Source organism: Acomys minous (genome assembly GCF_964271855.1).
Source record: "Acomys minous genome assembly, chromosome: 6".
In the NCBI taxonomy this organism is placed as follows: Eukaryota; Metazoa; Chordata; class Mammalia; order Rodentia; family Muridae; genus Acomys; species Acomys minous.
In genome coordinates this window covers 44,507,202-44,522,486 of record NC_140487.1, presented here as the reverse complement: position 1 = coordinate 44,522,486, position 15,285 = coordinate 44,507,202, and the positions used below count along the sequence as shown (strand labels likewise).

Here is a 15,285-nt window from a genome sequence, read left to right as displayed (position 1 = left end):
AAATTTATTTGCCCTGGTGCTGAAGAAATGGCTCAGCGGTAAAGAACACTTGGTGCTCTTCCAGAGGACCCAAGTTCAGTTCCCAGCATCCACATCGAGCAGCTCAAAACAAGTTTTATTCATAAGCTTTTCTCCATTATTCTTGTTGAATGACTATTTATATTTAATATTGTATTATTTTAATAAATCAGTGGTTACTACTTAACCAGTATGTTGGATCCTGCTGTTAGAGGTTGCAGTCCCCCTGTCTGGCTAGCCATTCTGAGCTCAGCATTAAGTGTAGGACTCCCTCTTCCCAGCAAGGCCTCTGGTTTTCTGCCTGACTCCATCTGGAGAGTGTCTTTAAACATAGGTGTCCCTAACCACATTTGAAACATGGCCCTTGTCATAGCTCCCTGCTAGCTCTCCCCGCTCTACACCCATAGAATAATCAGGTACTGTGTTTATATGATAGGAACATGCTGCCAAATTCAATACAAGCATCCCTAAAGTGCCTTGTTTCAACCAATTATGTACACCTATCCTGGAAGCTCCACACACACCCTCCAAGGCTATATAGCCTTTGTTCTCCCTGATTAAAGTTGAACTAGTTCTTGGAGTGGTTCTTGGGTATGGGGTGGGGGTGATCTCCATTGTGCTTATGTCCCTCCAAGCCCTCCGCTTTGTTTTCTGCTCCTCTTGCCTCGGTGAGCTGGTGGCCATCAGCACCCCATGGAAGAGAACCGCACAGATATATACCTACATAACCATACAGAGAGACTAGGACATATTTAATTAGTCTAGAGCACAATACTAAGCAATAATCATTCCATCCTAAACCTCCAAGCTAGTATAGCTTCCTCCCACTCAGATCTCCCGCATTATACTTGCTTTTTACTCATGACCTGATATTTCCCGGTCTTCTCCTCATGGCTCCATCCTGTCCTTCCTGCACTTTCTCCTCCCCTCACTGAACCAGGATCTCCCACCCTATTCTCTGTCTTGATCAGCACTGGCTAGTTGACTTTTATTGGTGACACAGAGAACAAATAGTGGCCTGTTCACACAAACTTGAGACAGGAGATACTTAGAAATTCTAACACCACAATGCAATGTCTGGATTGAAACCAGATAGTGAGGCAGAGAAAATAGCATTTGAATGAGCAAGGGTAATCTGTACACAGCCCACAAGAACATTATGGGGAAAAAAAGAAACTATCAGACTTTTCTAGACTATTGGACACTGATTCTGAGCTGACAATGATTCCGGGAAACCTCAAAAGCACTGTGGCCTTCCAGTTAAAGCAAGGACAGATGGGTGTCAGGTGATTGATGGAATTGTGGCTAAGATCTGATTCATAGTGAGGCCCAAAACTCAAGCTGTGGTTATTTCCACAATGCCAAGATATATAATTAAGATATATTGTCTTAGAAGATGGCAATGTCAGTGAAAGAAACAGCCCTCATCTCAAAGGAACAAAAGGCTGAGTTTATTCAAGACCATGTATGAGTAACCATGGCCTGGGAAAACGGATTCAGGTTACCCCACAATTTTGTGTTGCATTGTGGAAGTAGTTTCATAAAAATTTTATAGTTTTACAAAATAAGGAAAATTATAAAGCAGGACAAGTTTAAAAGGCATTGGTGAGCACACCAGAGAGGTGGGTATGTAGAAATGCGGGAAGCTTTTTTACAGGCTCAGGATACTATCTAAGGCTGTTCGTGCCTCTTGGGTTGGTGGAAACTAGTGTTTTGCTAAGGTAATAGCTTCTGATAGGTTTTCATTTACTATCACAAGATGTTAGTTTAAATCAATAGCTTATAAAGAGTTTTTAACTTAGTACCACAAGGTATTAGTTCAGATACAGAGTAGGGCAAGGAATGAGTGTTCCAGAGGGCTAAAACTAGCCTAAGGGAAAATTAGTTAGCCTCTGGATTTACAAAATCCCAATCTCTCCACAGTATTGAGAGTCCAATCAGTCCACCGGTCTCTGTAAAAACAGACTCCTTCCAGTTTTTTGTTCACAGCCAGACACAGTTTCTTTGGAGGAATTTTCATTCACAGCAGAATACTCACATATGTTCCCTCATCTGCTGTGTGAGGGCTGTTATGGTTGAAATACCAGATTGAGGCCACTGGACTGTGTTTGGTTTTGTTTTGTAACTAAGTAAAACAGCAAACCAAAACCAATATGACATTCCCAGAGGGATTATATAAATCAATGCCACCAGCAGGGCTGTGAAAGATTCAGAGGTAATGAATCCCACCTCACCTCACATTTACTCCATTATTCTCCATAGAAACCATATGAAGTCTTCCATGATGATGCGTTCCTCCATGGATAATGACTGTTGACAATGACGAAGTTAGTGAGGAAGTGACTCCAACTGCACTTCCTATGCCAGACATGATTTCTTCCCTTGAGCAGATTAAAGTACCAGATAGCTGGTAAGCTGATAGTGACCTCATCAACGCTTTTTTAAAAAAGACTACTTCATATGGGTTACCAAAAGCAATTTGCTTCCACCTGGCAATGCCAGCACTACATCTTTATATTTCTACTTTAAAGTATATTAATTCTCCAGCCCTGGATCATAAATTACTTCAAAGGGATCTTGATCCCCATCATGGTGCTCCACTATATTGATGACACTATGCTGCCTGGACAACGTTACCAAGAAGTAGCAGCCTTTTGAGGCTTGATAAAACACACGCACATTAGAAAACGAGATACAATTTCAACCAAAACTCAAGGACATTCTACTTCACTGAAATTTCTAAGAGTCTAGTGGTGTGGAGCATATAGAAATATTTTTCCTAAAGTGGAAGGTAAGTTGCTGCATCTGGTCCCTCCTATTTTCAAGAAAGGAACAGAATTCTCAGTGTGGCGATACAGCTTCTGGGAACAGGACATTCCTTACTTGGATGCTTTACTCCAGCCCATATACAAAGGAACTTGGACAACTGCCAACTTTGAATAATGCTAGTATAAGACAAGACCCTTCAACAGGTCCATACTGTGGTACAGGCTGCTTTGCCATGTCAAAGATCTAGCAGATCCAATTTACCTGAGGTTTCAGTAGCAGATAGGGATCCTGTTCAGAGCTTTAGCAGGCCCCTATGTGTCAGTCACAAGGGAAGACCTTGGAGTTTGAAACCAAGGCTCTACCATCATCTACAGGCAGACAGTCTCCCTTTGAGAGGCAGCTCTTGATCTGTTACTGAACGTTAGAGGAAGCCAAACATTTGACAGTGAGACACCAGTGTGATCCTAAGTGCCCATATAAGCTGGGTGTTTTTTTGTTTTGTTTTGTTTTTGTTTTTTGACTCACCAAGCTAGCTAGTTTTAAATAGGGCTGGAATAAAATATGACTCTTCGATAGGTCCATGCTGTGGTGTATGCTGCCTTGCCAAAACAAAAGTTGGATGTGCACAGTAGCCATCCATCACCAAACGGAAGTGGTGTATTTGTGATAAGGCTTCAGATTCTGAGGGCACAGCAAGTAATGATGAATGCCTATGATTCTAGTCCTATACGATGTTTTCTGTCACCAAACATCCACTGATGGCATAATGGGGGGGGGGTGATTTATGATTAGATGACTAAAGAAGAGAAGACTAGGGCAGTTTACTGAGGGTTCTGGACATTCTGACACACCACCCAGAAGTGGGCAGCTACAGCATTATAGCCTCTTGTTAAAACTATCATGAAAGACACAAGTGAAGGAAAATCCTCATTGTAGGTACCAACTTAAGGCAGTGCACATGGTTTTAAATTTTGTTTGGAAGGAGAAATGGCAAGATGGGCAATTGTTTATGGATTCCAGCCAGTAGATTGTCTGGAAACTAAACTTAGATCATATTGAAAATATGATTCTTGTGCATTATTCTTTTTATAGTGCATAGCATTGTTCTTGACACAAATCAGATGTTGGTGGGGATTGTGTTTGGAATGAGGGTGGGTTATTTCTTTGCTGCATAGCATATGGATGATGGCCTATATTTCCAGGATTCACAAATGACTGCAGAAGACACCATATAATGATTTTAGTTAAATACAGTATCATAGAGCTCTACTAATTTTATTGACAGGGATTTATGGGATTAAACAAGTGGTGAAATCTACATATTTGGGGATTTATCTTAGAGTTCTTCACATGGTCAGTAGCATCACTATTGTATTAGGTAAATGAAAAACAATAAATTCTTATTAGTACAGTATAATTAATATTCAAATTATGTAAAACTGGGTTCTATGTAATTAAAACAATATATGAATAAGCATTAGGATACAGTATAGAAACATCTGGAAAACTGATACCATACTTTTCTTCATACCATAATAACCGTTTTAGAAATACTTGAATTTGTGATATTAAATCATTACATGTTAGAATAACCTTTCTCCTAGAGATTTTATAATTGGTATTACTAAGGTAGATTATTTCATAATATAATTAATTTGATTTCAATTTTCTTGGAAGAATTTTGAGACTTAACATATAGTAGATAAAGTAGTTATTTATTTTACACCTATTGATTGTGATAGGGGGTATCAAGTTACTTCATTTCAAACTGTATTACAGAGCTTTAGTAAGAAAAACAACACAGTACTTGCACAAACCTGACACATAGATCAGTAGTATAGAACAGAAGTTCCAGACATAAGGGCATGTGCTGCAGCCACCAATTTTTGATACGGATTCCAACAAAACACACTGGAAGAAAGTCAGCCTCTTGACCAAATAAGTGAATTAGGAAACTTTTATGTCCACATGTTAGATAATTAATCTATAGCCCCATCTCTCCCCTGGCACAAAAATCAATTCCAAATGTCTTAAAGACATTAGTGTAAGATGTGAATCTCTGAAACTATTAAAGGAAAAAGTAGGGAAAGCATTTCAATATACAGAATAAGCAAGCACTTTCTAAATCAGACTCCAGTTGCTCAGGAAATAAGGCCAACAGTCGAGAAATGTGACGTCAGGAAATTAAACAGCATCTGCATAGCAAATGAAACAGTTAATAAAGTGAAAAGACAGGCCACAGAATGAGGAAAAAAATCTTGGCCAGCTATACATCTGACAGAGGATTATTTCTAAACTATACAAAACAAAAAAAGTAAATTAAGAAATCCAATTAATAAATTGGCTAACATAGTACACAAAGAACTCATATAATTCAATATACACAAAAATAACTGAATTTGAAAATAGAATCAAAACAGGGTTTTCTCCAGTAGTACAAAAGGCCATACAATGCACAATATTACTCATTATCTGGAAACAGCAAACCAAAACAATGTGGGATATCACCTCTCAAATGTTAGAATGGCTTTTATCAAAATCTCAAGGGATAATAAGGGTTAGGATGTGGAGAAAAAGGAATACCTGTTCATTTTGGTGAAAGGGTAGAGTAGTGCAGGCATTGTGTGAAAGACTATTGTGGCTCCTCAGAAAGGTTCAAAGTAGAATTATAAAATTCAAACTATGATCCCACTTCTGTGAATGCATATTCAGGACATTAGATTGATATTACAAAAAAATAATTGCATTACATCATTCATTTCAGCACTATTCATAAGAAAAGATATATGTTGGATGATATATTATGGATGGCAAAATACTATGTATAATATATAATTATTTTACCTTATAAATTATTACATATAACTACATTTTCCTGTAGTGAGAAATTTGGTTTCTTTTAAAACTAAGGCACCAGCCAAGGACAATACAGGTGGTAAACCTTAAACCCCTACCCAGATCTAGCCAATGGACAGAACATTCTCCACAGTAGAGTGGAGAGTGGGATATTACTTTCTCACATACTCTGGTGCCTCACCTTTGACCATGTCCCCTGGAGGGGGAGACCTGGTGGCACTCAGAGGAAGGACAGCAGGTTACCAAGAAGAGACTTGATACCCTATGAGCATATACAGGGGGAGGTAATCCCCTTCAGGAACAGTCATAGGGGAGGGGAAAAAGGGGAAAATGGGAGGGAGGGAAGAATGGGAGGATACAAGGGATCGGATAACCATTGAGATGTAACAAGAATGAATTAATAAAGGAAAAAAAATAAAATAAAATAAAGATTTAATAAAAAAATAAAAATAAAAATAAAAAAATTAAAAAAAATAAAACTCAGTTATATTATGTAAGCATATTTTTGTCTTAACCCTGGGTGTGGGATATGAGACTGCTATAAAGTGTCCCAGCAACAGATTTTTTTTTCTTGTGTTGTCTCTGAGAGGGGCATGATCTTTGCCAGCTGCAGATAGTTTAATTCTGAAGACTTATGAGAGCATATGAATGCCAGAGCCCAGCATCTGTCCCAATCCTCCACTGGGTGGAGTAGCTCAGAGGGCATCTATGTTGGGCTAATATCCATTTATAAGTGAGTATATACCATATGTACCTTTCTAGGTCTGGGTTACCTCACTCAGGATGATCGTTTCTAGATCCATCCATTTGCCTGAACATTTCATGATTTGATTTTAATATTTGAGTAGTATTCTACTGTATAAATGTACAACAGTTTCTTTATCCATTCTTTGGTTGAGGGACATCCAGGTTGTTTCCAGATTCTGGCTATTACAAATAAAGCTGCTATGAACACAGCTGAGCACACATCCTCATTTGGTGGAGCATCTTTTGGGTATATACCCAGGAGTGCTATAGCTTGGTCTTGAGGTAGCATTATTCCCAATTTTCTGAGAAAGCACCATATTGATTCTGGGCAGAGGCTGAGAGTTGTAGGGAAGAGTAGGAGGATGGAAGGTCCACGAAGAGCAGGAGCTCCACAGGGAGACCATCAAGGCCTGCGGATCTGGACACAGGGAAGGCTGAGGCCTGCACAAACTGATGCACCAGCCAAGGACAATGCATGCAGAGAACTAAGACCCCCAGTTAAGATGTAACCAATGGCCTATCAATTGTCCTGGGGTGGGGGGCGGAGCTTCTGCTGATTCTCTGACATGCACACAGGTGCTCACGATTTGGTCACCGCCCCTTGTCAAGACGGCCTAGTGGGCACACAGAGGAAGGGGATGCAGGCGATCCTAGTGAGACCTAATATATTATCTCCCGACAGTTGGGGTAGGAGGCCCCGCCCCATCACAGGTCTAGGAAAGGAGAATAGGCAGAAAAAGTAGGGAGGGTGGGAATGGGAAGATAAGAGGGAAGGGATAACAACTGGGATGTAATGTGAATAAATTATAATAAATAAAATATACATTTAAAAATAACTTAAAAATTCCACAGCCCAGAGAGGGATGGGTGGGATGCAGGGGGCTCCAAGGAAGAAGGAAGCAGCTGCTGCTCCCACCGGCTGCTCCTGGTTGCTGATGTTGCAGTTTGAGGAGAAGAAGTTGGAGATATCCTGACTATGAAGATTGGACTTGCCCCAAGGAACCCAAGAACCCTAACCAGCAGGAAGGAGTCTTAAGAGAACTATGCCCCATCTCCCCCACTAACCTTCTTTCTCTCCTACTTCATGTTGAAAGGGATTAAGGTGAGAAATGGAAGTAGAGATATAAAGGAACTCAAATAAATTAGATTTTTTTTACATGTGCTAACATTTTTCTTTGTTATAAATATAGATAAATGTTGAAGATATCATCTAAGAAAAATACTCTAGCCACAGAAAGATAAGCACCATACAGTTGATTTTTAAATAAGGTTAAACATATATGTAAGGAGAACGGAATGTATATTACCAGAGGTTAAGAGAATAGAGAATAAGGGAAGGGAAAATATTGGTAAAGTAGTTACACTGTTGAATACATGGTTATTCATTATGGGAGTTCAGCATGTGTACCGTTGTTTAAATAAACATAATAAAACCTTGAACACTGTTGAAATCAAGTAATTTCACCACAAAAATACACAGGGAAGAGGGATGGAGATAATCAAAATACATCATGTTCATGTGCTAAGTTCTCAAAAACTGAATCTAAAAAAGCTGTGAGTCCACCTGCCTGCCTATCAGCCCCCACCCATCCCTGACCAACCACTGGGCTCTGAAAACCCATGGAGCCCACCCAGAATGCTGATTAGGAAACTCCAGGGCCTATCTGCCAGCCTGTCAGCCACCCTTCTCATTGCTGGGCTCAGCGCTCAGAATGGCCCCAAGACTGAAAAGTCAAGCGTCATTGAGCAGAACCAGCTCTCAACATCAATGGTCTCAATTTACCAATAAAAAGACAGACTGAAAGAATGCATGCAAAAACAGGATTCACCATTTTGCTGCATCTAATAAACACACCTTAACATCAAGATTAGATATCACTTCATGTCGGGGGTCTCTGTGACTACCAGGGCTAGCAGGGAAATGATCAGTGAGAAGCAGAAAGAAAACTTGTTTCAGCAGGACTTAGTTAGCCAGGCCAGTTCAAACATCTAGAGATGATGCCAGGAAGTTGATTTTAGACATGTTTAAGTATAGTATAATTTTGGGAAAATATTTCCTGGTAACAATTATCTTAATCACATGTGCACAATAAAGCTTAAGGCATGAGTACATTGAAACTCTTTTGCAAGGTACTTGTGATGTCTTCCATGAAGATGGGTTCTGTAGCTTCACTGGTGTAGTCTCTGACAGAGAAATCAGAGAAGTTACCAGGCTATAAAGTACATGTGGCATCTTCCTTAAGGGTGGGTTCTATTGACTGAGAAACAATGTTAAAGATAAAGGTCCAGAAATGAAAAGTCTCAGGTGAACCTCCTGGGGGATTTGGGTGAGGCCTGGCCCTGCAGAGTACAAAGGTCACAAGGTTACTAACAATGTCCACTGCCAACCTTCTAGATGGAAGACAGGTGTACACATCCCTTCCACTGAAGAGATAATCCTGTGTGCATAACATTCCTAGTTTCCCTAGTGCCTGTCTGTGAGCACAAGGCCACCACGCCCCCTACAACCTCAGAGGAAAAAATATATTCCAAGCAAATGGACCCAAGAAGCAAGCTGGTATAGCCATTTTAATACCTGAAAAATATAGATTTCAAACTAAAACTATTCAGAAGAGATAGGGAAAATCATATTCATCCAAGAAAAAATTCATAAAGAATATATGGAAATTCTCAACATCTATGCACCAAGCACAAGGGCATCCAAGTTCACAAAAGAAACACTACTACAGCTTAAATTACATATCAACCTTCACATAGTGACAGTGGGTGACTTTCAATACACCATTCTTATGAATAGACAAAATAAACAGGAATATTGGAACTAACTGAAGCCATAAATCAAACAGACCTAACAGATATTTACAGAACATCTAGCCATGCACAAAACAATACATCTTCTCAGCAGCTCATGCAGCTTTCTCCAAAATTGAACACATGCTTAGACAGAATATGAGTCTCGACATATACAAGAAATTTGAAAAAATTCTCTGCATCCTATCTGACCACAGATTAAAGCTGGATATGAACATTAACAGAAATCTTAAAAACTCATGGAAACTGAGCAACTCATTACTGAATAAGAAATGAGTTAAGGCAAATTATTAAAGAAACAAAAATCTTTCTGGAATTGAATGAGAATGAAAACACAAAAACACCTAAACCTATGGGATACAAGGCAGTTCTAAGAGACAGGTTAATAGTACTAAGTACCTACATTAAAATTTGGAGAGACATTATATTAATAACTTAGTGGCATGCCTGGATGTTCTAGAACAAAATGAAAAAAAAAATAACACCCAAAAAGAGTAGATGGCAAGAAATAATCAAACACAGAGCTGAAATCAATGAAACAGGAAAAAAAACACCTAAGAATCAATGAAATAAATAGTTCTTTAAGAAAATCAGTAAGATACACACACACACACACACACACACACACACACACACACACACACACACTGTCTCAGGCTGTATAGCTGATCCCCACCTCTTGCCTAGGCAGTGCAAGAGAGCTGGTGTCACGGACATGGGAAAGCCGGTGGCCTACCAACTCAGCTCCCACTCAGGCCCAGATCCAGGGCTTTGAGTTGGCCCATCTGTCTTGGTAAAGGTCGAGAATTAGAGGAGTAATGGAAGCCAGAGGTCTTGAACGAGACCAATGACTCACTGCAATGAACACTTGCAAGCAAAGCTGTTCGGACCAAAATGTTGTACTGTGTGACACACCATAACATACCACAACTTCCAGAGAAATTTTTTATTTTAAATTTATTTTTTATTCTGGGGGGAAGGATCCATGGGTGGAGGGCAGATATGGAAGGATTGGAAAATGAGCGAGATTGGCCTGCATGAAGTGAAATTCACAAGGAATCAAAAAATTATGTTTAAAAAATAATGTATTCAACTTATTAATTTAATAAAGCAGTATTTCAGAATGTATAACTACAAAAGTATTGACAAGCCCTTGGCCAGATTAACTAAAATGTGGAGAGAAGATATCTAAATTAACAAAACTAGAAGAGGGTACATGATGACAGACAACAAGGAAACCCAGAAAATCAGAAGGACATACCTTAAAAACCTGTACTCCACCAAATTAGAAAATTAAAAGAAATGGATAATTTTCTCAAGAGGTATCACGTACCAAAGTTAAATCAAGATCCCATAGACAATTTAAATAGACCTATAACCCCTAGTGAGTAAAAGCAGTCATTAAAAGTCTTCCAGTCAAAAAAAGCCCAGGGCCATACAGTTTTAGTGCAGAATTCTACCAGACTTTCAAAGAGGAGTTAATGCTAATACTCTCAAATTATCTCACAAAATAAAAACAGAAGGAACAGTGCTTAATTTTATGGGGCTGCAGTTGAACCACATAAAGATCTAACAAAGAGAATTGCAGACGAATTTCTCTTACAAACATAGATGCAAAAATACTCAATAAAATACTTGCAAACTGAATATAAGAACCCAATAGAAAAAAATCATCCATCATGATCAAGTAGGCTTCATCACAGAGATATAGGGATTAGTCAACACAAATAAATCAATAAATGTAATTTACCATATAATCAAACTGAAAGACAAAAAACAACACGATAATCTCTTTAAATTCAGAAAAAGCCTTTGGCAAAATTCAACACTCCTTTACGACAAAGGTCTCTGCAAGGTTAGGAATACAAGGGACCTACCTCAACATAATAAAGGCAATTTACAGTAACTTTGCAGCTGACATCAGCTTAAATAGAGAAGGGCTTACAGAATTTCCACAAAAATCAGGAAGAAGAGGATGTCCACTCTCTCCATACTTATTCAATATAGTACTTGAAGTCTAAACTCAAACAACAAAACAACTAAAGGACATCAAAGAGGTACAAATAAGAAAGAAGTCAAATTATCTTTATTTGCAGATCCTATGATAATGTGTTAGCTATTCTTGGTTGTCAACTTGACTACATCTGGAATTAACTAAAACCTATATGACTGGTAACATAGTCTTTGAGGTAGGAGGATACACTTTTAACCAAGATCTCTTCGGGTAGGAATATCTACCTTTACTCTGGGCCACACCTTTTAATGAAAGGCTAATGGAAGGGAACTTTCTCTTTTTGTCTGCTTGCTCTTGCTAGAAAGTCAATTTCTTTATTGACATTAGAGCATACTTCTTTGGGAATCCAGCAATCTGAAGACTAGTGGATGAACAACAACTGGATTGTCATACCTTCTATTAGTAGACAGCCATCACTGGACTAGTGGGCCATTCTAACAAATCTCGTAGATGGATTAAATATATGATAGATAGATAGATAGATAGATAGATAGATAGATAGATAGATAGATAATAGATGATAGATTTGTTTTATAAGTTCTGTTCCTCTATAGAACCCTGACTAACACAGATAATAAGTGACTCTCAAACTTCCACCAGGAAATTCCTAGAGCTGATAAAAATTTTCAGTAAAGTAACTATATACAAAATTAACACAAAAAACCAGTAGCCTTCCTGTATACAAACAACAAATGACTGAGAAAGAAATCAGGGGAACAACAACTTTCACAGTAGCCTCAAATAATATATAATATTTTAGGATAACTCCAAGCAAGTGAGAGACTTGTGTGATAAAAACTTTAAGACACTGAACCAAGAAAGTGAAGATGATATCAGAAGATGGAAAGATCTCTTAGGCTCCTAGATTGGTAGAATTAATATAATAAAATTGACCACTTACCAAAAGCAATCTATGGATTCAATGCAATCCCCATCAAAATCCCACCATAATGTTTACAGACATTGAAGGATAGTGTTCATTAAAACCCCAAGATAGCTAAAACACTCATGAATGATAAAAGAACTGCTAGAGGCATCACCATCCCCAAATTCAATTTGTACTATGAATCAATAGTAATTTTTTAAAGAAAGCATAGTGTTGGCACAAAATCAGACATTGAACAATAGAAGGAAACTGAAGACCCATATATAAGTCCACATACCTATGAACACCTGATTTTTTGTGAAGAAGCCAGAAATACACAGTGGAAAAAAAACCAATGTCTCCAACAAATGGTGCTGGTCAAATTGAATAGCTGCATATAGAAGAATGCAAATATATCCATTCTTATCACACTGCACAAAATTCAACTGCAAATGGATCAAAGACCTCCAAATAAGGCCAGACACGCTCAACCTGATAGAAGACAAAATGGGAAATAACCTTGAACTCACTGGCACAGGAAGAAGCTTTTAGAACAGAAAACAGGTAGCACATGCACAGAGAATGAGACCTCATAATAACTAATAAATGAGACCTCATAAAACAAAATCTTCTGTATGTCAAAGACACCATCATTTAGACAAATCAGAAGGCTACAGAATGGGGAAAGTCTTTTTTCCAACTACACATCCAATAAAGGTCTTTAAAAAAAAAAAAACCTCAAAACTAAGACAGCAAGAAAAGAAATAACCCAAGTTAAAGGTGATGTACAGATCTATACCGAATTCTCAAAGAGGAAACTCAAATGTCTGAGAATCACTTAAAGAACTTTTCAACATCCATAGTAGAGAAATGCAAGTCAAAACTACTTTGATATTTCATCTTACACCAATCAGAATGGCCAAGATCAATAAAATAAATGAGAGTTTCTGATGAGAAGAATGCTGAGTAGGAGATAAGGAGATCACTCATCCATTTCTGTTAGGAGCGTAAACTTGGACAGTCACTGTGGAAGTAAGAGTGGCAGTTCCTCAAGAAGCTGGGCATAGATCTAGCTCTACAACTATTAGGCTTATACACAAAGGACAATTCATCCTACCACAGGGACACGTGTTTCACCGTGTTCATGGCTGCTTTATTCATAATATCCAGAAATTGGAAAGAGTCTAGATGCTCATCCATGGATAAATAAAGAAAATGTAATTAATTTACCCAGTGGAATTTTACTCAGCTATTAAAAATAATGAAATCATGGAATTTTCATGTAAATGGGTAAAACAAGGGAAATAATGATTTTGTATGAGGTAACCCAGACTCAGATTTTTTAAATTATGTTTGACAATGTGTGTACATTAGTTGTTAAGTCATTGATACACAAGCTACAATCCATATAACCTCAGAAGTTAGGTATAGAGTAAGGGAGTAGGGGGAAAGAATGGTTATCCTTAGGAAGGGGAAATAGAATATTTAATGATGGATGGATGGATGGCACGGTTAGCAATGGGAGGATCAAACCAGGATGGGAGGGAAGGGGGCAAGGAAGAGAATGCAAGGATGGATAGCTGAAACTAAGAAAGATTTGAGGGGTTTATGGAAATTAATGCAGTAGAAGCTTACACACACACACACACACACACACACACACACACACACACACACACAAAGGTGATTTAAATGAAATCACCAAATAACTGGGACTACAGAGCCCCAGAGAACATCTCTCATCACCAAATGAAGATTCCAGTTATATCTAATAAATTTGTTGGCCAAAGGCACCTCATGGAAATCTCATAACAACCCAGAATATTGCCAGGGCTATTGGTTGCTCTTCACAAACTTATAGTAAGGCCTTATTGATAAAGACAACACCTACAATAGTCATTGATCATGAAAAATTCAAGCTGATTGTCTATGAAGAGCATGGGACTGAAAGCTACCATGAACACTGCCAAAGGAAAAAAATTAGACACCAACCCAGGTACAAACCCTTCAATCTACAATGGTGACTTGCCCAAAACCCATACATATAAATAAAAGTAAATAAATGGTTTTTTTAAAAGAGAGAAGAATTACCCTTTTTTAACAATCTGCTGGCACATTGACTGCATCTTTTTCAGCATATTGATTATTCTGCCATCAGAACTGATTTGTATTAATGGAGTGATTGTGGGATAGGTGTTCATCACAAACTTCTGAACAGTCAGGATGACTGGGTCATACATCCATAATAGGAATGAGGTGACTGAGATGGTGAAGTCCACCCAGTACATGACCACAAAGAAAACCACCAGCAGCAAGATGGTCTGGGTGGCCCTTTTCTCAGGGGATGCTCTCAGGTGGCTGATGCTATGAAGATGCTCGCATTGCCTCTGATGTCTGAACAAGATAATCACCATGTATGTGCTTGTGGTCAGCATGACTCCTATTAGAAACACATCTCTGGAGGTTGTCACTGTTAAAATTAGTCCCCCAATGATGGAGTTCATGGGGAAGAGTGCACAAGATTTAGTGACCCTCATCTGGTTGGTCTCACTCATGTTCGTATATGCACCAACATAGAAGATCCGGTTACTACTGAATGACAAATTGAAAGACCAAGCACATAAGAAAGCATAGATCACATATGTTTTTAGTTTATGTTTAAATTTTGCCAACAAAGAAGTACTGGGACTGATGGTTATGGCCTGGAACACACTCAGGAGGCAGGTGTTGCAGATAGAGAGGCCTCTCATCACTCTGTATATGTAGAAAGTTGCCTTGCATTTGAAGTTATTATCAACGTTCAGTGACTCAAATATGTCTGTATGCCAAATGTACCCTCCAGAGAGGACCATCATTGTGTGAATGAAGGTCAGTTGACAGGAGATCATGTCCATGGGCTTAGGTCTATGTATCAGGATTGTGAATGTGTAGAAAAAAAGAAGAAATACATTGCCTAGGACTCCAAGTCCAGCTTGGAAATAAAATACATCATTTAATGAAGACATACGTAGAAAGTGTATTCCTTTTAGGAGCATAGAGAAGCATATTTCATATATCTGAAAAAAAATAGATATGTCAAACTTGTGATTCACTGGTTAGTATGTTTATTGCATTCTATTTTACCTACTGATTCTTGATTAACCTGTCTCTTTAACCTTTGATATTCTATACTGAACATCATTTCCTACATTTCTGTATCCCTTTA

The 15,285-nt window shown here is 38.4% G+C and overlaps 1 protein-coding gene across 1 annotated transcript; it reads right to left on the bottom strand.

Moving 5' to 3' along the window:
* Positions 1 to 14,167: 14,167 nt before the first annotated feature.
* On the bottom strand, positions 14,168 to 15,085 carry LOC311599632 (vomeronasal type-1 receptor 90-like; the record flags this gene model as incomplete). The annotated part of the gene is made up of 1 exon (XM_084785656.1): positions 14,168 to 15,085. One exon carries the CDS (start codon positions 15,083 to 15,085, stop codon positions 14,168 to 14,170), a length of 918 nt encoding a protein of 305 aa, XP_084641782.1.
* Between the last annotated feature and the right edge of the window lie 200 nt (positions 15,086 to 15,285).